Raw genomic sequence first — 26,890 nt, 5'->3', positions numbered from 1 at the left:
TGAAGAAGGTAATGGGTCAAAAGCCACCCTATCCAGTAGTCCTGATACCAGTGGGCCAGCTAAATCTATGCAGGATTAATTTTTATCACCGAGATTGTAATCTATATAATGATCTGCCATTTGCTGCCCCAAACTATATTTAACTACGGTCTTTGGGCTCCATCGTATTTATTATTATTACTTTATGTGTATGCGTGTATTGCCTGAATGTAGGTAAGTGCACCCGTGTAGTGTAATGCCTGCGGAGGACAGAAGAGGTTGTCAGATCCCCTGGAACTGGAGTTAAGGACAGTTGTCAGCTGCCATGTGGGTGCTGGGATTCGAACCCGGGTCTTCTCTAAGAACAGCCAGTGTTCTTAACCGCTGAGCCATCTCTCCAGCCCCACTCCTTCGTTATTTGTACATTTAAAATTGAAATATGAGGGCATGGTGGTGCATTCTGTAACCCCAGCACTTGGGGGGTGCAGGCAGGATAGAAGTTCAAGGTCACCCTTGACTACATACCGAGTCTGAAGCCAGCCTGGGCTTGTCAAAAAACAAAATCATAAATAAACTGATACAACACAGGATTGCTTGCAATCATGATCAGAAAAGTGTGTAACAAGTGAACTACAGATAAAAGGATTGGCTTGAGAAGTGACGCTGTTATTTTCTTTGCAACATCTCATTTTTTTATTACGCTCTCACAATCAGCCCCAAAGCTGATGATGAACACCACAATGAATTTTTAAGCTCTGTCCTCTCTGTAGAAAGAGGCATCTCAGAGAGCTGCCATGCAAAACATGTCAAATCCATCGCAAACCTAAATTTCTCCCAAAGGACACAGCGTCAGTGTTGCAGGGCTTAGAAACACTCAGGGAAGAGCGTCAGGCCAGCCACCGCTGCTATCTAATCACCTAAGGGGACCTTCTAGGGACTTAGCGGAATCGTCATGTTCTGGAACCTCAAAGAACCTTCAAACATTGCCATCCCAGAGTCCCCACCCTCCGCTTGTCACCAGAGTGCGTCAGTCCCAGGCTTGTGTATTCGTCAGAGGAAGGGAAAAAGAACCCATCGCGCGAGATTTGGTGGCGGGATTTGGAAGTTAGCGACTGGTTCTGACGCATGCGCATTGGCTCACGAGCGCGGTGCTGCACGCGGGGAGGTAGGCTGAGCGCCAAGAGGGGGAGTCGAGCGTGCCTGTCCTTGTTATTTTTCTTTCCCGGCCCTCGCGCAGTGCGTGGGCCTGCGGGTCCGAGGAGGCGCTGAGCGACGGGGTGCGATTAGGCCTGCGCGGGCGCGCGGTGCATGAGGACGCGGTCTCGCTCCTCACGAGGTGGAGCGGTGCAGCCAGCGTGCGCCCCGGCGTGGCGACAGGGGCTGGTGCTCCCCGTTTCCCTTTGATCGTGGCCCCTCAGGCACTCTCTCGGATCCCCCTGAGGGTCGGCCTTGCATCTCGGCGCTCCCCTCCTCGCCCGGCCCCTCCCACCGGCCTGGATCCCTGTCGCCTAGCTCGCTTGCCATTGATCAGTGAGCCCGCTTCATCCTACGGGTGGGGGCGGGGGCTCCCCGCTCGCAGGCGGAGAAGATGGCTGGAGGACGTCTGCTGTTGGGGGGCGACTTCCTGTCGCCGCCGCCGTTGCCCCCCCTGCCGCCACCGCCGCTGCCGCCCCTCCCGCCGCCCCCGCCTGAACCAGTTCTGGAGCAGTGGCGCTATAGCCACGAAAGTGACTGGCATTGGGCTCTGCGGCGGAGCTTCATCTGTCGGCACCTGCACAGCTATCCCGGGGCTGCCCTGGACCAACTCCTTGCGCTCTCCGCTGCCTGGACCAACCACGTTTTCTTGGGCTGCAGGTGAGGATGGTGTTAGGTCAGGTTATGGAGGAGCGTGGGAGGTGGGTGATGGGGGTGGGATGAGGGTGAGGGACCCAGGATGGAGGTGGGGTTCTACGGATGGCTTTGGGGACGGAGGGGGTCAGTGATGGTGATTCAAAGAGGGACAGGGATGGGATGCGGTTGATGGCTTGGAGGCTGGAGATTTGAAGAAGCTAGAGGACTTGGGGAGGCTTGACTAGTGGTTTGGGGGTGGAGTGGCCGACAGTGGTGGTAGGCAATGACATGACAGCCCAGGAGGGCACAAAAATGTCCCTTCAGGACCAGGAATGGAGATAAAGCAGCTCCTGGAAGAGGATTATTGAGAGGTAGTCAGTTGTGGTTGGTGATGGTATTGGAAGGTGTGTGGGAAATGATAAATAGCAGAGCCTCAAACCTGCGTAGGGTCTTCCAAGGATGCGATATCTGCAGAGAATGTTAGACGGAGCTGCGGGGGAGGATAAGTGACTCCGCGGTACTAATCCTAGTCTCCTGACCACTCTCTCCTTCCATCTCCATTACATGAACCCCCCCCCCGCCTTCTTGCAGCCCCCCAGCTGTGTCTTATTGCCTTCTGGAGAGGCAGTATGTAGCAGGTGTCTGAGCTGCAGTGTCAGACTTCCTGGTAGGTTTGCGCATAATGTGTCTAGACTCAAACAAAGAAATGGATATATCTGCTGTCAAAATGGATTGCCCTCTTTTCACCTTAAGTGGGATATGGTGAATGAACATTTGGCCTATGTGAGGTTTAAAGGGTGTGTGTGTCTGTGTCTGTTTCCTAGAACCTGGTGGCTTCCAATCAGGCCTCTTGGAAAGCGCTCTGCGTTCAGTGGAGGGACTGCAGTATGATTCCAACGCATTTTTTTAAAAAGCAGGATTCCTGATCTTCTGTCCTTCAGCACCCCAAATTGACTTTCTATTACACCAATCATTACTTTGATAGACAGGAAAGCTTTTTTAATTTTTTGCCTTCTTGCCTAACAGCCTCTTTTTTTTTTTTTAATTAGGAAGGATGAGAAATTCTGGAAAAGGATCAGATACAGTTCAGCCAGTTCAGTTTTCAGTTCTAGGAATGACTACGCGATGCAGAAACAGACTTGTCCATTCCTACCCTTAATTGTTGAGCATGTCATTCAGTGTGATACTTTGCTCTGCCCTGTCATAGAAATTTTTTTTCTATCTTCTCTAGGTTAGCATAATTTCTACCTCTAGAGATAATGTTTATTTCACTGGAGGACCCATTTGCTACTGGGGAGGCCTCAGCAATTAAGTGTCAGATAAATCCAATTGACCTTCATCTAACAGTGTTGTTCTTACAGTAAAAAGGTGCCTTTGTCATATGATTGTAAGTCTCAATATTGCAGAAGGCCACAGGGAATGGAAATCCTGAAAAAAAAAATAATAGGGGAGAATAACCGTGCTTTGGGTTCATAATTAAACAGTTAACCTTCCCACTAGAATGCAAGTTTGTGACAGGAAAAGGATTTGACTCTTATTCACACGTTTGTCACCAGTGTCTGGAAGAAATCTAGTGCAGTCTTCCACATAAGCACAGTAGCTGCCCAGTGAATGTCTGGGGGATGATGGATGAATATGGATGAATACAGCTCTGTGATGTATTTGAAACACTTACGATCTTATTTAATGACAGCATTGGGGCTTTTACACTTTTAAACTCAATGGAGGCAGAGAATTTCAGTGACTTGTGCAAGGACCTACAACTATATCCAGTTCATTGCTTTTTCCACTCAGACTCCGCTGCCATATTGGGGAAAGAAGGATCAGAAATAAAAACAAGTAACTGATGTAAGCCATATCTCTGTATCTCAGGATTATACCCCAAGAACAGCAGTGTCGTACATAACCAGGGCATTAACACAAACCAAGCCAGTGGTAGTTGACCTTAAAAGCTTAAGCACCCAGAATGTTATGGGTGTGCACCTGCAGATCATATGTATAGAAGAGCCATCATGTTACTTTATAGTTAAATTGGTGTAAGACTTACTATAGGATGATCAAATAGGTGAACTGAAAAGGAATGTTTTCATTATATCTGATCACTTAGACGTAGGGAAAGGGAAGGGCCAAAGAGAATCTTGGAAGCTAGGGAGGGACGCAGCACTGTCTTCCACTTTAGGCAGACTTTGTGTTAATTCTCTTCTTTGCTAGGTAAAAATCTACATTTTCTCTTAATGTTGGCTGAGTTCATGTGTTATGTGACAAACTACTCTTCTCTCAAGTAAAAGCAGAAACATAGCGACACAGCCCTTAGCAAAGTTAAAGTGTTAATTTGTTGTTCTAGGGCCATGATTTGATAGGCAGAACATGCTGTGAACAGTAACAAAGGGGAAGCCTTTGTACTTTCTTCCCACTGGAAGGACTTTTGGGATTGCATTTGAGGGGGAGCTGAAATAAAAGGTGATCTGATTTTTTTTTATCACAACTACAGGACAGGAACTGCTCAAATGTGCCAGGGAGGCAGACCATTTTCATTTCTTTTGGTGATAGTGGCAGTTTCCATGAAAGAATTTTGAATATCTCTGTGTGTGTGTGTGTGTGTGTGTGTGTGTGTGTGTGTATGCATGCAAGATGTATGTTTTGTGTGGTGTAAGGGTACACTTGCCAGTGTGTACACTCTTAGAGACCTGAGGTCCATGTTGAGTATCTTTCTCTATTGCTCTTATTTATTTATTCATTCATTCATGACAGATTCACGGACCTAGAGCTCACCAGTTAGACTAGACTGGCTGGCCATTGAGCTACTGGTATCCTGTCTCCACTCAGCCAGCACTGGGATTACAGAGGTACCACTGTGCCTAGGTTTTACATGGGCTCTGGGGATCCAAACTCAGGTCCACATGCTTGTCCAGCAAGCACTTTCCTCACTGAGCCATCTCCCCAGCTCTTCAATTTTTTCTTGACTCTATTTGTGATTCTCACACATAACCATGCACCCAAATCACGTTAGGGATACTGTGTGTGGTGGCAGAAGACTGTAATCCTAGCACTCAGGATACTGAGCAGGAGGATGGTGAATTTGGGATTAGCTAGGCTAAATAAGGGCACCCTCTCTAAAATCATTTTTACCACCACCACCACCTATTAAGTTTGTTAAACATAAAACAGTCTTGGGACCCACCCCCAGGGTTTCCAATTTAGAAGATGTGAGAAAGGACCCCGAAGTTTTTATTTCTATTGTTATCAGATGATGCTGATGTTGCTGATTGAAGGAACACAGTCTGAGAAATGCTACTAATATGATCAATGAAGCAGCGTTTCATTGCTATGTAGCTGAGGGTGACATGGAATTTCTGATTCACTGCCTCCACCTCCTGAGTGCTGAGATCACAAGGTGTACTACCATATCTGGTTTTATGGGATGCTGAGAATCAAACCCAGGGCTTCAAGCATACTAGGCAAGCACTCTTATCAATTGAGCTACATCCCAGCCCTCCAGTCTCATTGTCCAGAGACCAAAGAAGCTCAAAGAGCTGAGATTATTTCTCTTCACTTGTTCCGATTTATAAAAGTAAACAGCTTATCAAGAGTTTTTGCTGGATGTGATGACATGTCTGTAGTCCTAGCACTTGTAAGTCTGAGACAGGAAGATTACTTTGTTCCAGGCCAGTGTAGGTCATAGTGAGACCCTGCCTTAAGAAAAAAAAAATCTCAAAAGTTGCTGGGTGTGGTGGCACACACCTTTGATCCCAGTACTTGAGAAGCTAAGGCAGGTGGATCTCTAAGATAGAGACCAGCCTGGTCTACATAATGAGTTCCAGGCCAGCTGGTGCTACAGGGAGAGTCTTTTTCAAAAAGACCAAAAAAAAAAACAAATCTTAGAAAAAAAGATTTTTTTTCCTTCAGGCAATTTATAAAATAATGTCTTATGGCTAATAAAAATGAGTACAGTGTTCTAATCAGCTATATATATGGCACTTAAATAATTGTGCATATGAAAGTGGGAGGTGGTGTTCCTATATAGTTTTTACTTACAGATTATGTTTGTTTTGCAGGACTGGGAATAGAACCCAGAGTCTCACTGCATGCAAGGCAAGAGCTCTACTACCAAGCTCCACCCACAGCCATTTAAAAAGGCAGAATGTCCGTATTACCTAAAACATTCGGCTTTTCTAGTTTTAGTTTTTCCTTTTTTTTGTTTTGTTTTTTTGTTTTGGTTGAGACAAGAGTCTCACTGTGTATCTCTTAGCTGATCTGGAACTCGCTATGTAGACCAGGCTAGCCTCAAACTCAGACAGAGATCTGCCTCCCCAGTGCTAGATTAAAGGCATGCACCATTACACCTGGCCCTTCAGTCTTTCTTGATCAATAGGATTAGAAGCAGAATTCTCACTTACTTATCTTTGATAACACATTAATAGAGAAAGTGTATCTTATCACAAAATCAACTTACCTACCCTGATTTCTTTTCCTCATCAATACAAGACTGGTATTTGAGATTCCAGGTAGATATGTCATGAAACTAACTTTGCTTATAGGTGCACAAGTCTTATAAGTAGCTTTGAATTAATAGTTTATTTTTTGAAATCCTAATCTTCATTTTCTGATCTCAGCTTTTTAAGTTTATTTATTTTTGGTTTTGTTTTACGTGTATGAGTATACCATGTAAGTGTACCATCTACATGCAGTGCCCATGGAGGCTAGAAAGTGGGCATGGGATCCCTTGAAACTGGAGTTACTGTTGTTAGTTGCTATGTGGGTGCTAGGAACCAAATCTGGGTCCTCTCTGCAAGAGCTGCCAATACTCTTAGCTGCTGAGCCATCTCCACAGCTCTGATCTCAGTTTTATTTTTGGGTTTTTTTTTGTTGTTTTGGTTTGGTTTTGGTTTTTTTTGTTGTTGTTATTGGCTTGGTCTTTTTGAGACAGGGTCTCCCTGTAGCCCCAGCCAGCCTGGAACTCACTATGTAGACCAGGCTGGCCTTGAACTCATAGAGATCCGCCTGCCTCCCGAGTGTTGTGCCTAAAACATGTGTCACCACACCCAGCTAAGTATTTACAGTCTAATGGACGTAACTACATGTGTACATCTTAAAATTATATTTGCCTTAATGGTATTTTACCTCATTTTCCATAATGCAGAATATTGTATAGCTAGAAACACTCATGTGGTAGTGGGCTGAGGGGTGTAGCTCAGTGGTAGACTCTTTGCCTAGAATGCTCAAATCTGTGAGTGTGATGTTGAGCATAGCAAAATCAAGGTAGAACAGATGTATGCAGTAGTGACGTAGAGAAAAATCTTATGTAATAGGTTACAAATCAGCATAGATGATCAGTTAGTGATCAGAGAACATAGAAAACAAAAAAAAAATGACCACTTAAAATGATACTGAAGTTAACAGTGATTAGAATGGCGACGCTTTTCTTGGTGGGTTTTCTTTGGAGTTAAAGATATTTTTGGATGCTGTATGGAAAAGCCACTATGGAAAACAGTAATGACTGCCTTGGTTTATTTAAAATTTGTAGAACCACTGCTTTATCCTTCAGCAAGTTTTATTTGGATAATTTTAGGAATAGATATATAATCCTAGTGAGCTTATTAAAAACTATAAAATGTATGGGGTTTCTTTTTGTTTTTTTTGGTGTTTTTTTTTTAACTAGTCAAGGATTAGGTGTCATGATGCTCTTCCATTCTAGTTCAAGCTGGCTGGCCTTCTTTTGTATCATGACTTCCTAATAAAGAGAGGATCTGACTGTGTTGGCAACCTACGCAAGGGTTTATTTTTATAGCCTGTGAGAGATGGTGAATTTTGTGGCAATTCTAATGAATAGAGAGCAATAACTAGGTACAGTAATTACCAGTATGGGAAGAAACTTGAGGGAAAATCTAGGTTGAATGGAATGACTCCTAGGTGGCTGGATCCTTCATGCACATCATATGACACATGCCATTTTCAGTTTTGTGGCATGCTCAGAATCTGGCTCTGATTTGAAGGTTTGGAGAATTGTGACTGGAATCAAGGTGAGTGGTTTGGTTGTACCACCTAGTTTGTGGTACAGATGCAAGGTTCTAAAAGTTGTGGACTTTATCTCTTTTTTTATTGTCCTATTTTCATCTTCTACTTTGGAAACTGGGTTGCTTACACCTGAAGGGAAGTGAGATTTAGAATACATGCTGTTTTAGACTATACTTTCTGATGTTCAGGTAAGAGTAAATAAGAATAGAATTACTCCTGCTATTCAAGTACTGATGTTAGCTGCAGTCACAGTTATCTGTAGGAAATGCAAGGTTGTACTTACTTGAGCTAGCTTCCCATAATCTGTCAGTGAAGACTACCATGTCTTGATTCATGCTTTATAAGGAAAGACATCTGGTGGGTGTAGAGCCTGTTGTGCTGAAAATGGAAAATTTTATTCAACTTCACAAGTACACGTGTAAAGCTGTCATAGTTACTTTTTACCCAAATGCTACCAGAAAGCTCTCTGTTAGTCATAGGCCAGTAGTGTTCTTTACCCATTTCCCCAACGATGATATAATGCCACTGTTAGGATAATGACATTGCCATCACCAACAGATCCTACTCAGAATCCCCTAGTTTTAGTAATATGTGTCTATTTTGTTCTGTACAACTCATCATGACTAGGTTTTGGCTTGTGCTAGGAATGAAACCTATGGACAGCCTCCTATGGAGGCAAGCCCTCTTAGCACTGAGCTAACACCCCTCGAACTATATGTAAAATTTTTTATCTACCTCTACAGTCAGAGTATTTGTGGACCAGCAAGATAACTCAGGAGGTAAAGGTGCTTGCCATGTAAGCCTGACAATCTAAACTTGGTCCCTAGAATCCACGTAAAGTTTGAAAAAGAAAACTTTCTACTCAGTTGTCCTCTGACCTCCACATGTGGCACCATAGCACATATCCTCACACACATAACAAAATAATAGTAAATTTAAAATTTTTTTAAAGATACATAGTATTCCCAATGCTATAAGGATCCCTCCTAGTGTCCTTTTTTAAATAACCATATCTCCTTCCCCTTCTCACTGCTGCCTATATGAGTGCCTTGTTCCGTTGTATTACTCTGTGTGTGTGTGTACATGTGTACGTGTGTGTCCCAGTTTAACTCTTCATCTCTTTTTTTTTTTTTTTAAAGAAGTATTCTTTTGCCGGGCATGGTGGCGCGTGCCTTTACTCCCAGCACTCGGGAGGCCTGGGAGTAAAGGTCAGCCTGGTCTACGTAGCGAGGTACAGGCCATCTAGGGCTACAGGGAGACCGTGTTTCAATAAGATAAAAAATAAAGCAAGTGTTCTACCTGCATGTATGTAAGTGCACCATATGTGTTGATGCCTACAGAGGCCAGAAGAGGACATCAGATCCCCTGGAATTAGAGTTACATTAGGGACCATGGTTAGTTGCCATATGGGTGCTAGGGACTGAACCCCGGTTCTCTGCAAGAACAGCTAGTGTTCCAAACCACTGATCCTTCTCTCCATCTCAAAACTGTTCATCTCTTGAAATATTTCCAGACTGATTATAGGGCCTATTACAAATAAAGCTATTGCAAACATTCATGTACAGTACAGGTTTTTGTGTTAGCATATAAGGTTCATTTTTCTGGGATAAATACCCAAGTGTACAAGGCCAGATCATGAGGTAATTGATATTTAGTTTTATTAGGAAATGTCAATTTTTTTTCTAGAGTGACTATACCATTTTATAGTCCTACCAGCAGTGTGTGAAGGATCCAATTTCTTTGCATTCTTGCCAGCATTTAGTGTCATCACTATTTTATATTTTGGCCATCTCGATAAGGTCAATAGTGTCTTTCATTTGCATTTCCCTGGTGGCTAATAGTGTTGAATATCTTTTTGTGTGTTTATTTGTAATCTCTCTGTACTCTTTAGTGACAGGCTTTATCATTGTCTTTTGTTAGGATGTGTGTGTTTTGCATGTGCACATAGATGTGTGGGTGGGCTCACACAGATGCCAGAGAAGGATTTCAGGTGTCTTCCTCAGTTGCTCTCTACCTTATTTTTTGAGACAGGGTCTGTCACTGAACCTGAAGCGCACCGTTTTGGCTAGGCTGGTTGGCCAGCAAGCCCCTGGGATCCACCTGTCTCTGCCCCCCACATTTAGGGCCATGCCCAGCTTTTATGTAGGTTCTGGGAATTTGAACCTGGAGCCTCCTGTTTTATACATCAAGTGCCCTTTTTCCCACTGAACCATCTTTCCTGCCTCTCTTTTTGTTTTTTTGTTTTTTTGTTTTTTTTTTTTTTTTTTTTGAGACAGGGTCTGGTCTCCCTGTACTCCCAGCTGGCCTGGAACTCACTGTGTAGACCAAGTTGGCCTCAGTCGCAGAGAGCTCTGCCTGCCTCTGCCTCCCAAGTGCTGGGATTAAAGGCATGTGCTACTGTCCCCAGCTCTTTTGTTCATTTTTAAAGTTTGTGTTTGTTCCTGTTGAGTTTGTGAGCTAACTAGTGTTTTGTCAACTGTACATTTTCTCCCTGTCTGTAGTTTGTCTTTTGTACTGAGTCTTTTAAGAAGACAAGATTTTAATCCTAATATGGTCCATTTTGTCCCTGCTTCCTTTTGTGGATCATGTTTCTGGTGGGTGTCAGGTCTAAGGACTTCTTGCCTAGCCTACATCCTGAAGATTTTCTCCTATTTTTAAATTAAATGTTTTATAGTTTTACACTTGGTATTTTTGTAAAGTGTGTGGGTTAGGTTTGCTTCCCTGGTTTTTACATATAGGTGCTCATTTGTTGCAGAGGCTATCCTTCCTCCTTGGAGTTGTTTTTACACCTTTGTCAACTACCAGTTGAGTAATATTTGTGTGTGTCCATTTCTGGATTCTTCCCTATCAACCTTTCACCAGTAACTTGGAGCTTGCAGAATGATAGTAGTCTATCATTTCTTCATTAATTAGTTGCAATGCTTCTCTAAAAGAGATTTTTCTGGGACTGGAGAGATAGCTCAGCAGTTCAGGGTGTTTGCTGCTCTTGCAGAGGACCCAAGTTTTGTTCCAGGTATTCACATGGGGCTGTTTACAACCCCCTGTACTCCAGGGGATCTGATACCTTCTTCTGGACTCCATGGGCACCTTCATGCAGATGCACATACATACATAGAGACCCACACACATACACATAATTAAAATATTAAAAATAAATCTTTAAAAGAGATTTTCCTCACCAATTGTTTGGTTGCTCTCAGGTGTTGTTTGTACAAGAAAACTCAGGATAAACACTTGCTTTCTTCCTTTAATATTTACTTATTTACAGAATAATGAGTTGATTCCCTACAACCTCCAAAGATGACCAATAATGGGTTTGTAAGTATTATGAACTAATAGAGTCTCAGCATATCAGACATACATTAATTCATTGCAGTTATTATTGATACTCAGATTGACTCCTGTTGCCAGGAGTCTATTCCGATTGTTGGCACAACTCCTGTGGTCTTTGACAGCTTGCTTATTTGTAGGCCCAGGAAGATTTCCCAGGTTCCTCTTAGACATTTCTTGTCCTAGACTTGGAAATAGGCATTTCTCTAAGGAACATGATTCCTTTTCATGAGGAATGATTGTGAGCACAATTTGTACATTAGCAACCAGGCTACTGTTAACACTCTTAGTATTTCTGTAAACAAATAAATCTAATTGTTTACACTTAAAGCATATATGAAAGAGAAGAACAAATCATGAGTTTACACTGATATTTTCAATTCAAGTTTTAAAGGTAAGGTCTAGGTTATAAATATTTTATATTTATATGTCCTATGCTTCGTTTCTAATCAATAACTTTTATTCATTTTACAGGAAAAGAATTTAGGGCTGATTCTTTGATTTCATAACCAAAATACCCTATTGATAAAGTTGTGTAGGAACAGTGATAAGACTGGCTGATTTAGAAGCCTTTAAACAAAGTGTATCCTTGTCCGTTTTAATTGTACATTAACTCATATAGGTACAGCCCACGCTTGATGGAAAAAATTCTGCATATGGCTGAAGGTATTGATATTGGGGAGATGCCTTCATATGATCTGATGCTGCCCAAACCTTCTAGAGGCCAGAAGCGCCACCTTTCGATGTATGATGGTGAGTATACTTGTTTCCAGAGGTGCGATTTGAAGCTTAGCTCTTTAGAATAGTGTGAGTGTGGCCTATGCCTTCAAATAATACTGGTAGCATTGGCTTTTACAAAAAGATAAAAGATTTTCAATTTGCATATAATTTGAAGATGCTAAGTAGAACTAAAAAACTGAAAATACAGAAGTCCTATAATGCTGCCCTTCAAGTCTGTGTCATGGAACCTTCCTCTAAAGAGAACAGTCTCATTCGAGGATCATTTGAGTATCTGAGTAACTAAATTTCTTTGGATGGGTCCAGATGGACGCGCCTTCTACCGAGGAGTGCTGTACGGAAGAAGCACTAGTCTCTGCTATAGACTTAGTAACTCTTCCATAGCTTCAAATGCGATACCTGCCTGTCTCCCCCCCCCAATACTTAATCATAGGTTCCAGATGTTGTTTGATCTAGGAATATATAGCAAAGAGCCTTTTGTGCAGGGTAGGTCAGAACTCAGGTTTTGATGAAAGCCTTTGGAATCTTCTGACTTTTTTAATGTTGTAGTTAAAGCTATGTAAAGTGCTATCACAGTCACTCACCTCTAATACAAGAGATTTATGTACGTACATGTAGTCGTCACCTCTTGCATTAGAGCCATCTGCAATCCTTTGACATTTTGAGCACAGGTGGTAAAGATTGAGTACAGCTTACCTGTGCATTAGCTCATTGGATGGAGAATCATTTAGTCATGCACGGAGGTGACCTGCATAGTTGGTTGAGTGGGTTATTTCCTAGCAGGAGTCTTCCTTTGTGCACAGAATGAAAGGGAGTATTGATCCTTGTGGCGGAACCTTTTTCAGTGATATGAATCCCTTTACCCAGGTGGCTTGGCATTTTTGCAGGGACAGACCTTTTTTCAACAGTGCAGCTTTCAAATAATATGGTTAGTTCTATTTTCCTGCTTGGTTCGTTTTGAAATACTCCCATTTTAATAAATTGTAAATTTCACTCATTCTATAGGTCAAAATCCTCCTAAAAAGCAAGCCGGTTCCAAATTCCATGTGAGACCTCGTTTTGAACCTGTCCATTTTGTAGCTAGTAGTTCAAAAGATGAAAGACAGGAAGATCCTTATGGTCCTCAAACAAGAGATATAAATGAACAAATGCATTTTGTCAGCATGCCAAGAAACTTCTACCAAGACTATACTCAAGACTCTTTCAATGTACAAGATGGGCATTCTCAGTATTGCAATTCATCGGGATTTATTTTCACAAAAGATCACCCTATGACGGCCAGCATGTATTTTGACAGTGGGAACCCTGCCCCAAGCAGCACACCCCATCAGGCAAACTTGAGGGTAGTCCCTGAGCCTGCTTCACAGACATATCCTGAGTCAGTGGTAGCCGAGAAGCAGTATTTTATTGAAAAGTTAACAGCAACTATCTGGAAGAACCTTTCTAATCCAGAGATGACTTCTGGATCTGATAAAATTAATTATACCTACATGCTAACTCGTTGTATTCAGGCATGTAAGACAAATCCTGAGTATATATATGCTCCCTTAAAAGAAATTCCTCCGGCTGACATCCCAAAAAATAAAAAACTCCTCACAGATGGTTACGCTTGTGAAGTTAGATGCCAAAATATCTACCTAACTACAGGTTATGCAGGCAGCAAGAATGGGTCCAGGGATCGAGCTACTGAGCTAGCCGTCAAACTCTTGCAGAAGCGAATTGAGGTGAGAGTTGTCCGGCGGAAATTCAAGCACACAGTTGGAGAGGACCTTGTGGTGTGTCAGATTGGCATGCTTTCGTATGACTTTCCCCCAGCTCTGAAACCACCAGAAGACCTGGTGATGCTGGGGAAGGATGCTTCTGGGCAGCCTGTTTTTAATAGTTCTGCCAAACACTGGACCAATTTTGTCATTACAGAAAACGCAAACGATGCCATTGGCATCCTTAACAATTCTGCCTCATTCAACAAAATGTCAGTTGAGTACAAATATGAGATGATGCCAAATCGCACATGGCGTTGTCGAGTGTTTCTCCAAGATCACTGCTTAGCTGAAGGTTATGGAACCAAGAAAACAAGCAAACATGCAGCTGCTGATGAGGCTTTGAAAATTCTTCAAAAAACCCAGCCCACTTATCCATCTGTCAAAAGTTCCCAGTGCCATTCTGGCTCTGCACCCAGAGGCTCTGGAAAGAAGAAAGACATAAAGGATCTCGTCGTTTATGAAAATTCTTCTAATCCTGTGTGTACACTGAACGACACAGCTCAGTTTAATCGAATGACAGTTGAATACGTGTATGAGAGGATGACTGGCCTCCGCTGGAAATGCAAGGTGATTCTAGAGAGTGAAGTCATTGCAGAAGCGGTTGGAGTGAAGAAGAGTGTCAAATATGAAGCTGCTGGAGAAGCTGTGAAAACCCTCAAAAAGACCCAGCCAACTGTCATTAACAACCTGAAGAAAGGGACTGTTGAAGATGTGATTTCAAGAAATGAAATTCAGGGTCGCTCAGCAGAGGAAGCTTACAAACAGCAAATCAAAGAAGATAACATAGGGAATCAGCTGCTGAGAAAGATGGGTTGGACGGGTGGTGGTTTAGGGAAATCTGGCGAGGGCATACGGGAGCCTATCTCAGTCAAAGAGCAGCATAAGCGAGAAGGGCTTGGGCTAGATGTAGAGAGAGTCAATAAAATTGCCAAGAGGGATATTGAACAGATCATCAGAAATTATGCCCGCTCCGAGAGCCACACGGATTTGACCTTCTCCACAGAGCTGACCAATGACGAACGCAAGCAAATACATCAGATTGCTCAGAAGTATGGCCTGAAGAGTAAGTCTCATGGGGTGGGCCATGATAGGTACCTGGTAGTAGGTAGAAAAAGGCGGAAGGAAGACCTCCTAGATCAACTCAAACAGGAAGGCCAAGTAGGACATTATGAACTTGTTATGCCCCAAGCAAATTGAGGTCTTCTGGTTTATCTTGTAAATGCCACATGAGACAGATCATACATTTAAAAAAAATACTACATGTTCTGGTTGCAGAGTATTCATTCTTAAGATGTTTCACCTTGTTCATTTCATATAGTGCTTTATTAGGTATTGAAACCTGAAGAATTAATTCTGTCCACTTGTATTAGCTTAATCCAGCAGATGAAATTGTGCAGTTACTGTTTATGTCTTTGATATTGTTGTGTCCCTCAGAATTTAGTAGTTCGTACAAGCAAGAACACCCATCCCAGTGGAATTTCACCCTGAGGAAGAAATTCACATTTTAAAGAGCATAGAACAGCAATCTGCAACAATATGTAAAGTCATTATTGACTCTTAATTAAACTACAGTTTTAATTCCAGACTTACAGAAAATGTCAGGTCATTTTGTATTATCTATTTTCATCTTTGTGTGAAGCCAGTTATAGAATGTTTAAGTAGTTTGTGCTGTATATGTAAATGTCCTTACCAATTAAATGGTGTAAAACTTTCGTAAAAGAACTTTTAGTGTGTGTTTATTTATAACTTCTATCCTGTGATTTCCAGAATATTGGAAGTGGTTTACTGTATCTTGTGATATATGAGTTTTAACAAATTCTAGTCTTCATGCTGAGAGAGTACTACTTGAGAGAGCCATTGCTGAGTTTCAAAAAAAAAAAAACTTTCAGTTGGGAGAAAGGAAGCTTGAACTGCTTGTTCTTGGTGCCTTGCAGAGAGCCTCACAGCAACTCTCCATTGTAGCTTTCACACAGTGTGCGCCACATCCAAGGCAGCCATGGCTGTGGTAGAGCTTGGTAAAAGACTGAAGAGACACTGGTGCTTTGATGAAAAGGTCAGTTGGCTGGTCCCTCTCTCAAAAAGCTTATCACGCCCCAAAGCCAACTTTATAACATATTTAAAACTGCTATTTTCGCTTATTTCTGGAATGTAAAAAATGTATAAAAAAGAATTAGTGTATGCTTCCTGAATAAAAAGGAGCCAAAATTGATCAAAATGTTGGTGTGCTTATTTCTGGAGAGCAGCGTAGTAATACTTTGGGTCTTTGGAGAATGGAAGTGGTGTTTGCATGAAATATTTCAGTCATAGAGCACATGTGATTTAGCAGATGGGAAGAGAATCCATCACTCATCACGTGGGTGACTTTTTGACTTTTATTTATTTGATTTGGGGTGGGTTTTTCCTGTACATCATTCTGGCTTCAGTCACATCTTAGACTGTTCACTTTTATGTGATTTTATTGTATCTCAGATAAATCAAGTAAAACCACACAATAGGACAAGTGAATATTGATAGTTAAACACCTCCAAAGAAAATCTGGTAAGGATTCAGGTTGTTTGCATGTCTTTTTAAAAAATATTTATTTTTGAGACTAGAGTCTCCTTATAGCCCCACCTGCCCTGGACCTTGCTATGTAGCCCATGCTGGCCTCAAACTCACAGAGATCTGCTAACCTCTGCCTCTAGAGTGCTGGGATTAAAGACGTGTGGGTATGTGTATGTGCATACAGGTGCCCCAAGGGGGTGAGGTCCCCTGGAGCTGGCGTTACTGGTGGTTGTGAGCCACCTGATAGATGCACTGGGAACCAAACTTGGGTCCTCTGAAGGGTAGTATATATCCTGTTAACTTCTGAGCCATCTCTCTAGCCCGTTTGCAGTGTCAAATATAGAGATTGGCTTTTACACCTAAATCTCCAATATATAGGGAACTATATTGATTAGCAGTGTGGTTGGTGTCTGCTTTCCACTATATTTAGATAGTGTGTCCTTAATTTTGGTAGAAGAGGTATGCATTTTATTTTGGCACTTAATACTTGAGCAGAGGCAAAGAGAGCTAGGCTAAAACCTTGAAAGATTCTGTGATTATAATGTTTTTACATACAAAGTTCAGTCCCATCTTGACAGTTGTGGTTCAGTTAGAAAAAATCTGTCTTTTGTTCTCTGGATGGTTTTTGGAGATTATGAGATGTGAAAACTTAGCTTTCTTCTTTCTTTACACTTCTTCTATCCAGAATGATTTTTTAGAGGAAAGTGGTAGGAAAACATTACATACAAATCGGATTTGTTTATATAAGCCTAATGGAACAGATTAGTTACACTTAAGGCTCTCAAATAATTGGGTCAAGTATATAGGAATTTAGTTCCTGATTTTCAGGGGCCAGATTTCTCAACTTTGTAGATCAGCTTTAGAATTAATGCAGAATTAGAGCAAAGTCACTTAACTGCCTGAGAATTAAATAATGTTAAGAAATGAGGTTGACAGTGTGATCTGCTAACAAACTTGCTGTTCCAGTTTTTCCCTTTAGTTGGACCTCCTGTTTTTTTCTCTTGAAAATAGCAGTCATTTTTAACCGAGTAACCTTGCTATAAACCCTGCTCAGTATATGAGCAATTCAAGTTTTATTTATATGGTAAGCTGAAAACTGTGCTCACAGATCTGTTTTTGGATTTTTCCCTCCCCTTTGACTGCAAAATTGAATGGGAATATCATGTGTTCCATTGGGGTTCTTTTTTTAGTATACAGTACATTCACTTTGCTAGGAGTTAAACCCATCAAACTCAAAAGACAGGTCCTAAATAAAGAACTCTAATTACAACTTTGGTTCTTCAGCATACCCCCTTCCTCACATACGCAGATGCAGAATTGAAGACAAGTTCAGATCTGCCATTTGAAAAGGCACCTTGCAAATCTTTAGTTAACGTCATTATAATTATTATATACAGGCAAGGAAGCCTGTGTTAAAAATTGTAAAGGAGGAAAAAAAGGTAATTTGCATTCAGCGTTCAAATGAGTGTTTAGTGGTGGCTTTGACCATGGCTATGTTGCTTTGGCAAGTCAGCTCCATTGTGAAGGTTAGGAAAGGATTATATCATGAGGGATTGGAGGTGTGAAAAATATTAAATCTGCCCATTCCCAATCTCATCCTAAATTTTTGAGTATGATTACCTGTCAATATTTAAGGGGCCCAGCCAAAGCAGAGTTAAAAAAAGTATTCCACAACAATGAAAAATTTGATGGAGTTCTACTTTGAAGCAGAAATGGACTTGAGGGGAAGTACTAAGCATATTTAAGGACATCACTTCTAAGTGGAACAATGCAATTATCATAGTACTGTAGATTGAACTCCCCTACAGTGAGGCTTAAGTACCCATAACTTAAACAGACGATTGAAGTACACACATCTTTCTCCCCAATGATTACCAAGTCATGATTGTGTGTTGTTGTTGTCTCTATAAAATGATAGGTTACTTCTCAGAGGAGGGAGCAGTTGTTTCAACATGATGCTAGAGGATACCTGTCCTCCAAAGCTTAGGTAGAAATTAAATTTTTTAAATAAATTTGGTAGTTTAAAGATTCATTTGTTCTTTTTTTGTATGTGCGTGAATATATGTGCACTGCGTACATGGTGCCTGTGGAGGTCAGAAGTGGGAGTCAGATTTCCTAGAACTGAGGTTACAGGTGTTTCTGAGTTGCCTGGTGTGGATGCTGGATGACCCAGGGTCCTCTGGAAGAGCAGCAGGTGCTCTTTAACTGCTGAACCAACTCTCCATTCTTCTTACCCCTTTTTTTGAGACTTTATGTAGCCTTGGCTGGCCTAGAACTCACTATGTAGAGCAGGCTATCCTTGAACTCAACAGAGATCCACCTGCCTCTGCCTCCACGTGCTGGGATTAAAGATGTGGGCCACCACACCTAGCTAAACTATGGGTTCAAGAGGTAGATTGTCAGAACTAACAAGTTAGATCTTGGTCTCTGAAGACACTAGTAAATACCCAGGTTTATTCCCTCATCATTTCATTCTCCATAGACTACAATGTATACTGAAGTAATTATTTGATCATTTATATAAAAATAGTTTTTAAAGAAATCATTAATATCAAAAAGGAAAAAAGGGTTCTCAAACAGTACTGTCTTCTATTTCCAGAAATTGTAGTTTTTGTTTTTAGCAAAATACTTTAAAGGGGAACTAAGTAGATAGTAGATCCCTGAAGAACTTGATAATAGAAGTATGGACTAAATTTTAAGGTTATTTTTATTTACAACTTTTGAAAATGTACAGTTTTTTACATGGGTTACTTGTGCAAAGTTAGACTTAGAAGAGCAATAAATTCATAAAAGGTTAACAATGAGATATTAGACAAAACATTTACAGGCCTTGCTCCATACTGTATATCTAAAAGTGTAAATATCCAAAGGAAACTTGCAGATGTGGGCTTTAAGCCTCTCAAAACACTGAAAGGGAAGAAACTAAAGCATGCAGCAATAAGTCAGAATGGGAAAAGTTTGCAAGAGATAGGCTCCCTTCCTTGAATAATAAAAAGATGGAAAATTGTATTAAGTTTATCTAGGGCAACACTGTTCCTTTAAAAGGATTGGAGATCTTCCTCTCTTCCTAGCTCAAAAAGTGTTGCTTCTATTCCTGTTTGCACATCTCTTTAAAGAGCAAAAACTCTTAACGACCAGGATTCTGAAACATAATGGGTTTGCAAGAGTTTTGTCCTTTGAATAGGACAGAGTGGATATGTCAATTACTGAAATTGCTTTACTCTTTGACTCCTTCAGCAGTTTCCTTGCTACCAATCAATGCCATTTTGTAATTCACATTGCTTAGAAATGAGCAAAGGATTTTTAGCTTTCCTTTCCCTTTCAAAAGTGTTGATATGGAGGATGTTTCTGTTTAGGAGAAAATATATATATGTATACATCCTAAGGATATTCACTTCCAAATCCAACACAAGGGAAGGACCAGCCAGGATAAAACACTGAAAAAATAGTATTAACATAAGATCCTGGCTGGGCATGAATGGCACATGCCTTTAATCCCAGCACTAGGGAGGCAGAGGCAGGCCAATCTCTATGAGATCGAGGCCATTGTGATTTGCATAGTGAGTTCCATGCCAGCTGGAGCTACAGGGAGACCCTGTCTCAAAAACAAAATAAGAAAAAAAAGATCCTGGTCACAAGGCTGTGCAGAAGAATGCCTAACAATTTATCTTAAAAGCTTAATGTAAAGTACAGTAACATGATGACTGCTTGGAGGCTGGAGATGAGAAACAACAAAGAACAAAAGCAAGTAGTAACATTCGCAAGTAACCCAGGTACAGTATATTGGATTTCAAACGGCGTCTTTGATGCCGGGCGGGAGGGCAGGAAGGAGAAGAAAAACTTGGCAAGGGAAGACAAACAGCACAACAGCTATTTTGTTTTTAATAAAGTAAATGCAAGGAATTAGGAAGAAGATGGTAAATGCATTGATATATATTTTCTTATGGCCAGCCTCTTCTTTTCTCCACCCTGGGTCAACAGTCACGCCAACTTTGTTCTACTATTGCAGAAACACGCTTTTCATATTCCCGTTTGTTCTCTTGGTACAGCTGAGCAGCCTGGCTGTTTGCTGGACTATTGGGATTAGGCTCATCCAATAGAGACTACAGAGAAAAAATGTAAATGTCAATTCCTCAATGCCAAAAAAGCATGTTCAGAACAGCTATTTTATCAGCTGGTGACAGCAGACTTGTCCTAATAGCAAACTTTCCTCTCTTTAGCATACTAAAAGTTACACTAACTGCAAGTTACTTAGGCATATATACATGTAGACACATTCTCTCATGGCTTGGGGCCTAATGGTCTACTTTTATTTATACAATAAAGTTTGACCAAAATTAAAAAAGGTCAAAGTTACAACTTTCCAAAACCAGTCACTAATGTAAACATATCAATGGTCATAATCGCATTTAAAAAATCACCTGTATGGATGTTAAAATGGAAGACACATCATAGGTTGGACTCCAGCGGTTCTGAAGAATATCCAGACATATACTACCATCTGCATAGACTAAACATAAAAGTATTGTTAAACAAGACTACTAAAGTTTTGACAAAAATGCTCAAAAATACTTTGCTTTTGAAGCTTAAACATTACTAGAGTACTGTCTAAAAAGATGTAATCATTACTAGGGAGATAGGGTGATCGGGGGAGAAACAAATGGTATAAACTGGAAGACAGTGCTTACTCTGAAGAAACTACCTCTTGTCTAGGAAGTCATGCATTCTAGTGGGTACCCTAGCCATAGAACTGTGGGAAATTCATCCCACCAAATATGAAAACTGTTTGTCCTTTTTGAAATAGTAATAGCTTAAAGTTCTTAAAGTTTCATTTGGGCATAAAGATAAATATGACACCATGAAAAAACTGCTATTACTAGAAAAAAATCCTGTAGACTTACAGCACTTCATCAAAGCATACCTGCCCCTCAACAACAGAATCTGCTATTTGGTAGGTCTAAAGTGTGACCACAGAGTCTGTGTTTTAAAATATTCTGTGGTAATTTTGATTTGCACCTAAAGTTGAAAACTACTGTTCTGAATGCTAGTGAAGATAATTATAATATACAATTACCCTAATCTGTTCTAGCATTAAATGGGACCCCCAATAATAGTATCATTTTTTTAATAAGTAAATAATAAAAATTGCCAAAACCAAGAGATGCTTAGGCTCCAAGCAAAGGGATAGTACCTTCTTACTGCCATTTAGGACTATAGATCAAGACAGCAAAAGATCATGAAGGAGTTCAGGTTTCCAGAGACAGTAAGATTCCTAAGCAAATACTCAAGGACTACAAGTAAACAGAATTTTGGAGAATCACTGTAATAAGCAGTACAGTACCTTACAATAGCATGTTTAAAATACTTGCCATTAGGATGGAACATCTTGGAGACAAATCTAACAGTAGGTGGTTTATTCGGATATTCTTCAGTGAACTCAATTGTAAGTTTAAATGTTCCTGTAGTCCAGAAAAAAAGGGGGGGGTAAGAAAATGTATTTTTCACTTTTTTCACAAGAACTTTGTTTTTAATGATACCTGAGATTTTTTAAGTATTAAATGAAATAATGCAAAGACATAGGGATAGTATATAGAGAGGAAAGGCAGGCCAGGCAAGAAATCCGCCTCTAGGAATTGCTCTAAAGACAGACTGATGTTCTGGGAACCATTACCCAAAGGTGATTTTTTTTTTAAATTTTCCATTATTCTCCAAACTTAAAAATAGCCATGATAAACAAAATTGCTTGCCATATGTTAGCCACTATGCATTTTGAAAATATCCTTCAAACAACAAGACCTGGAGCCCCAAATATGGTCTTCCTTCAGAAGACTAAAAGAGCTTGGGGCTGATGATTGAGCTCAGTGGTAGAGCACTTGCCTAGCTTGCAGAGAGCCCTAGGTTCAATCCCCAGCACTCAAAAAGACCATAAGGCTAATGCAGTCAGCTATCATCTTAAATTCGCTAATAGTTTCCAGTGGACTAGAAAAGTAAAGGATTCAACCGGTGCTAGAAATATGAATCCATAATCAAGTTAATAAAAAGGAATACAGAGAAAAATGCTCACTGGTTCCTTTTCATGTAAGTCACTCTATAATGAAAACTTAATTGAATTTAAGCTAGAACAAACTTCACAGTCACTCTTAAAACCCTTAAGTATGACTCATAAAGCACTTCACTAAAACAATGTAATCATTCACACTAATGGAGGGTAGAAATAATTTAATAATTGTATTAGGTTTAGATTGCATTAATGTCTCCTACCAATTTATCTTTAGTGATACTTATTTAGGCTACTCGTATTAAAAATAAATTTTTTTCTTGTGTGTCAACCTAAGGTAGCTGGAGGCCCTAAAATATTGTAGGCTGTTGTGATCTGGGAGAAGCATCTCTTTTAAAGTATTATTTTTAATTGTGTTTGTTAAGTAAATTTATGAAATTGAGCATTTTTTTCCCTGACTGAAATCTCCACAAGCAAACTTACAATCAGTTATAGGGACTGGCAAGATGGCTCAATGGACAAAGCACTTGCTGCACAAGCCTAATGGCCCAAGTTGAATTCCTGGAATGCACATAAAGGTAGAAGGAGAGAACCAACTTCACAAAGGTCTTCTGACCTCCACATACACGCCATGGCATGTGTATACTCACATATGCACACATAATAAAAAGTATCAGTTTTTATCTGGTTACCATGCATATTCTATTATATAACTGGCCCATTTATTTATTGCTATGAAGTATCTCGAACTTCAGAGAAAGTATAACTTGTTACTAGTTCCTTTAGGGCTAGTGGTAATTTATTTCTTCCTGGCTCCTATCAATATGTTTAATATCACTTAAGAAGAAAGAATCCAGGCCGACTATGGTGGTGCACACCTTTAATCCCAGCAACCAGAAGGCAGAGGCAGGCAGATCTCTGTGAGTTCAAGGCCAGCCTGGTCTACATACTGAGTTCCAGGCCAGCTGGGGCTACAGAGATACCGTCTCAAACAAAACAAAACAAATCCTATAATATTACTGCTATATCTGATACATAACAATACAAAAACTCTGATTTTGGAGTTAAAGAATTTGCTCAGTGGTTAAGCACACTTGCAATGACCTGGTCTCAATTCCCAGCACCCACACCTGGCAGCTCACAACTGCCTGTAACCTCAGTTCCAGGAGATCCAGCATCCTGTTCTTATATCTGCAGACACCTCCATGTGTGTGGTACGTTTACATACACTCAGGCACATAAATGAACATAAATCCTTTAAAAATTTGTTTTCTAAGTCTGGTGTGGTGGCACACACTTTTAATCCCAGCACTCAGTAGGCAGAGGCAGGCGAATCTCTCTGAGATCGAAGTCAGCCTAGGTCTACACAGTGAGTTCCAGGCAAGCTGGGAATACAGGGAGATCCTATCTTACAAAAAAATAAAAATACAACAAAAAATTGTTTCTATTACTAAATTCATAGGAAATAACTTGCTAACAAAGCTGACCTTGGTATGAGCATGTGTCACAAGGTTCCATTTAAATGCATTATGAGGGCCCAGCGTGGTAGCCCACGCCTTTAATCCCAGCACTCCAGAGGCAGAGGCAGGATCTCTGTTGAGTTTGAGGTCAGCCTGGTCTACATAGCAAGTTCCAGGCCAGCTGGGGCTACAGAGAGACCCTGTCTCAAAAAGACTCCTCAAAAATGCAGTATGAGTGGCTGGAGAGAAGGTTCAGTGGTTAAGAGCACTGGCTGTTCTTACAGAGGACCCAGGTTCGAATCCCAGCACCCACATGATGGCTAACAACCATCCATAACTTCAGTTCTGGGGGATCCAATGCCCTCTTCTGATCTCTGCGGGCATTATACACCATGGGCACACTCACATACATGCAGGCAATACACTCATATCATAAAATAATAATAAAATATTAGAAAAATAAATAGCCGGGTGTGGTGGCCCACACCTTTAATCCCAGCACTAGGGAGGCAGAGGCAGGTGGATCTTTGTGAGTTCAAGGCCAGCCTGGTCTACATAGTGAGTTCAGGACAGCCGGGGCTACAGAGAGACCCTGTCTCAAAAAGACCAAAATAAATAAATAAATAAAATGCAAAATTAGGGGCTAAAGAAATGGCTCAGCAGGTAAAAGCACTTGCTCTTGCAAAGGACCAGGATTCGGTTCCTAGCATCCACATGGCAGCTCACAACTGTCTACTACCTCCAGTTTCAATGGATCTGATGCCTTCTTCTGGCCTCCATGAGGATTGAATGCATATGGTGCACTTAAATGCAGGCAAAACACTCATAGACATAAAATAATAAATTAAAAACTGTTAATGCAACATGGGACTGGGGGTGTGCTCAGTGGTAAGAGTATTTGTTTAGCATATGCCAGGTCCTGGGTTGCATCTATAGCACCACAAAAATATAAATAAAGTGCAGCACCTGGAGATATGTCATATTCCTCAAACTACTGTCACTCTATAAACTATTTTCCTTTGAAATCCTTATCTGAAGATAGTACACAACCAAGGAAAGGGAGCATAATTCTATGGAATGGATGTACTATAGGGTATCCAAACATGCTTCACTTTTTCTGGCTATAAATTTTCCTCTTCTTGAGAAATTAAGCACAGCCCTTTCTTCTCAGTATATTAGTGGCACTGTAATATGCAAGAAAAAGTGGAAATGGTAGAATCTATGTTCAATACCTGGTATTTTCTTCCATATCTCACATGTAAACATACCTGGATCAATGCTGAAATCTGATTAATTATAGGTATGTAACTTATTACCAAAAGTTTTCTAGATCTTGGCAGTCTTAACAGCACACTGAGATTCTCAGTTACCCTGAATTAAGTCCATCATTAAATATGTTATCTAAAAGAGGAAAAATCAATGTATAAGGAAAGCAAAAACAGTACAGTGGGTTTAAGAGTACAAGCTTGGAGTTGGAGAGATGGTTAAACATTTAAGAGCACTGGTGGCCCATGCAGAGCGCCCAGGTTTGGTTCCCAAAATCCACATGACAGCTCACAACTGCCTGTAATTCTTGTTCCGGAGGATCTGACACCTTTTGTCCTCTGTGGGCATCAGGTATACACATACATGTAGGCACTCACACATACACATAAAATAAAAATAAATCTTTTTTAAAGAGTACAACCTTTGCAGTCAGGCAGGCCTGGGGAAATATCTTTGCTCTGTTACATGCTTTGTGATTAATCAGCTGTCCAAACCTTGGGAAAGTGAAGGTGCAGGACTTGACTAAACCTCAAGTTCTTCATGTATAAAATAAGGCTAATAATTAGTGGTCACTGCAATGCTGTTGTGAGGAAAATGTTTCAGAGTGCTACAAAGTGCTCTATAAATGAACAATTTAGCTAAAATTCTCACATTTCTAGAACTAATTGAAGCAGACAAAAAACAAACTCTTGGCTGGGTGTGGTAATGCATGCCCTTAATTCCAGCACTCAGGAGGGAGAGGCAGGTAGATCTCTATGAGATTGAGACCAACCTGGTCTACAGAGCCAGTTCCCAGGTCAGCTGGGACTACAGTGAGACCCTGTCTCAAAACAAAACAGAACAAAACAAAAACCCTAAAACTAAAATTCTGAACTTCACTACCAGCAAGAAATATACAAATAATTCAGATATCAAGGAGCACTTGTTTCCTGCCATACAGCAAACACACAAATTAATAAACTGAGTATATGTTTCTAGTTCAAATACCTTGGCTTGAGCCTTCTGCCTAACATGAGCCTGGAAGATTAACAGGAAGCTTATCTAGCTACCAAAGAAATGAATCAAGTCTTTCTTTTAAAGCTCTAGATATCTTCAGAAGATCTGTTTATGTCTACCTGAATATAAGATTTACCCAACTCTTATTCAATGTACACCTTTAAAAGGTGGCATTTCATACTTTTAGTCACAGTAATAATCAGCCTCTTCAATACAATTTATAAGATTGAAACAAATGTTAAGACAATTTTAAAACCTCATAGGCTATCAAACAATTTGAGACTCATTCATCTCCAGAATATTCAGAGGGATAGGCTCAAAAATAAATAAAAATTTAAGCCTTATCACTCTCACAATCTCTACTGAGTTTTTTTCATCTTTCTGAGGAGGCTAAAACATTTTAAGTAAAGCATTAATCCATGCATACATGGAGGCCTGGACAATTATATAAATGTGTTAAATGTCTGCTACATGACAATAAAGATGAACATGGTTGAATTAGAGTATATGTTCTGTCTAAAGACATGCAGATTCAAATTTTTAAAAACATTAAGTTAGAGCCAGGTATGATGACACCCGTGGCACACACACTTAAAATTCTAGCACTTGGGAGGGTGGAAGCAGGAGGATCAAGAGTTCAAGGTCTTTCTCAACCACATAGTAAGTCTGAGGCCAGCTTAGGCTACATGAGACCCTGTCTCAAAAATAATAAAGGAAAGAAAATACTAAGTCTGTCAAAGAAAACCCTCTGATTGTGTTCCTTATCATTTAGTTACTGAGGAAAAAGCAAAAATACATGTACTTAAAAATTTTGATGACTGAAAATTCTGATTTTAGATGAAACCTGAAAGACTTCATCATAATTTAATTAAGAACACTCTTGGTGGACTTTAAGAGATTCCTTTTTTTAAAAAAGCTTATATATTCAACTTCTTAAGAGCACATATATTATGAAAAGCAACTATAATGAT

At 40.4% G+C, this 26,890-nt stretch overlaps 2 protein-coding genes across 2 annotated transcripts in view; one reads left to right on the top strand and one right to left on the bottom strand.

Annotated features, from left to right (window-relative positions):
- Nucleotides 1-1,100: 1,100 nt before the first annotated feature.
- Nkrf (NFKB repressing factor) lies at nucleotides 1,101-15,870 on the top strand. Its single transcript, XM_008844053.3, has 3 exons — nucleotides 1,101-1,833; nucleotides 11,777-11,907; nucleotides 12,898-15,870. Exons 1-3 carry the CDS (start codon nucleotides 1,568-1,570, stop codon nucleotides 14,850-14,852), a joined length of 2,352 nt encoding a protein of 783 aa, XP_008842275.1. The 5' UTR covers nucleotides 1,101-1,567; the 3' UTR covers nucleotides 14,853-15,870.
- Nucleotides 15,871-18,888: 3,018 nt separating this feature from the next.
- Nucleotides 18,889-26,890, bottom strand: part of Ube2a (ubiquitin conjugating enzyme E2 A) — a 12,077-nt gene continuing 4,075 nt past the window's right edge. Inside the window, exons 4-6 of the mRNA XM_008844033.3 lie at nucleotides 21,569-21,658; nucleotides 20,621-20,709; nucleotides 18,889-20,302 (exon numbers count right to left, since the gene is read on the bottom strand). Of these exons, the coding sequence (XP_008842255.1) occupies nucleotides 20,174-20,302; nucleotides 20,621-20,709; nucleotides 21,569-21,658 (308 nt within the window). The 3' untranslated portion in view covers nucleotides 18,889-20,173. The remainder of the gene's footprint in view (nucleotides 20,303-20,620; nucleotides 20,710-21,568; nucleotides 21,659-26,890) is intronic.

Source organism: Nannospalax galili, unplaced genomic scaffold (genome assembly GCF_000622305.1).
Source record: "Nannospalax galili isolate Female #2095 unplaced genomic scaffold, S.galili_v1.0 scaffold311, whole genome shotgun sequence".
In the NCBI taxonomy this organism is placed as follows: Eukaryota; Metazoa; Chordata; class Mammalia; order Rodentia; family Spalacidae; genus Nannospalax; species Nannospalax galili.
The sequence above is the reverse complement of the archived record's forward strand: the minus strand, read 5'-3'. Positions and strand labels throughout refer to the sequence as shown.

Coding starts and splice junctions, on each gene's coding strand:
- Nkrf (XM_008844053.3), top strand. CDS start 1,568: ATGGCTGGAGGACGTCTGCTGTTGGGGGGCGACTTCCTGTCGCCGCCG. Junction 1,834..11,776: donor CACGTTTTCTTGGGCTGCAG/GTGAGGATGGTG, acceptor TAACTCATATAG/GTACAGCCCACGCTTGATGG. Junction 11,908..12,897: donor CCACCTTTCGATGTATGATG/GTGAGTATACTT, acceptor CTCATTCTATAG/GTCAAAATCCTCCTAAAAAG.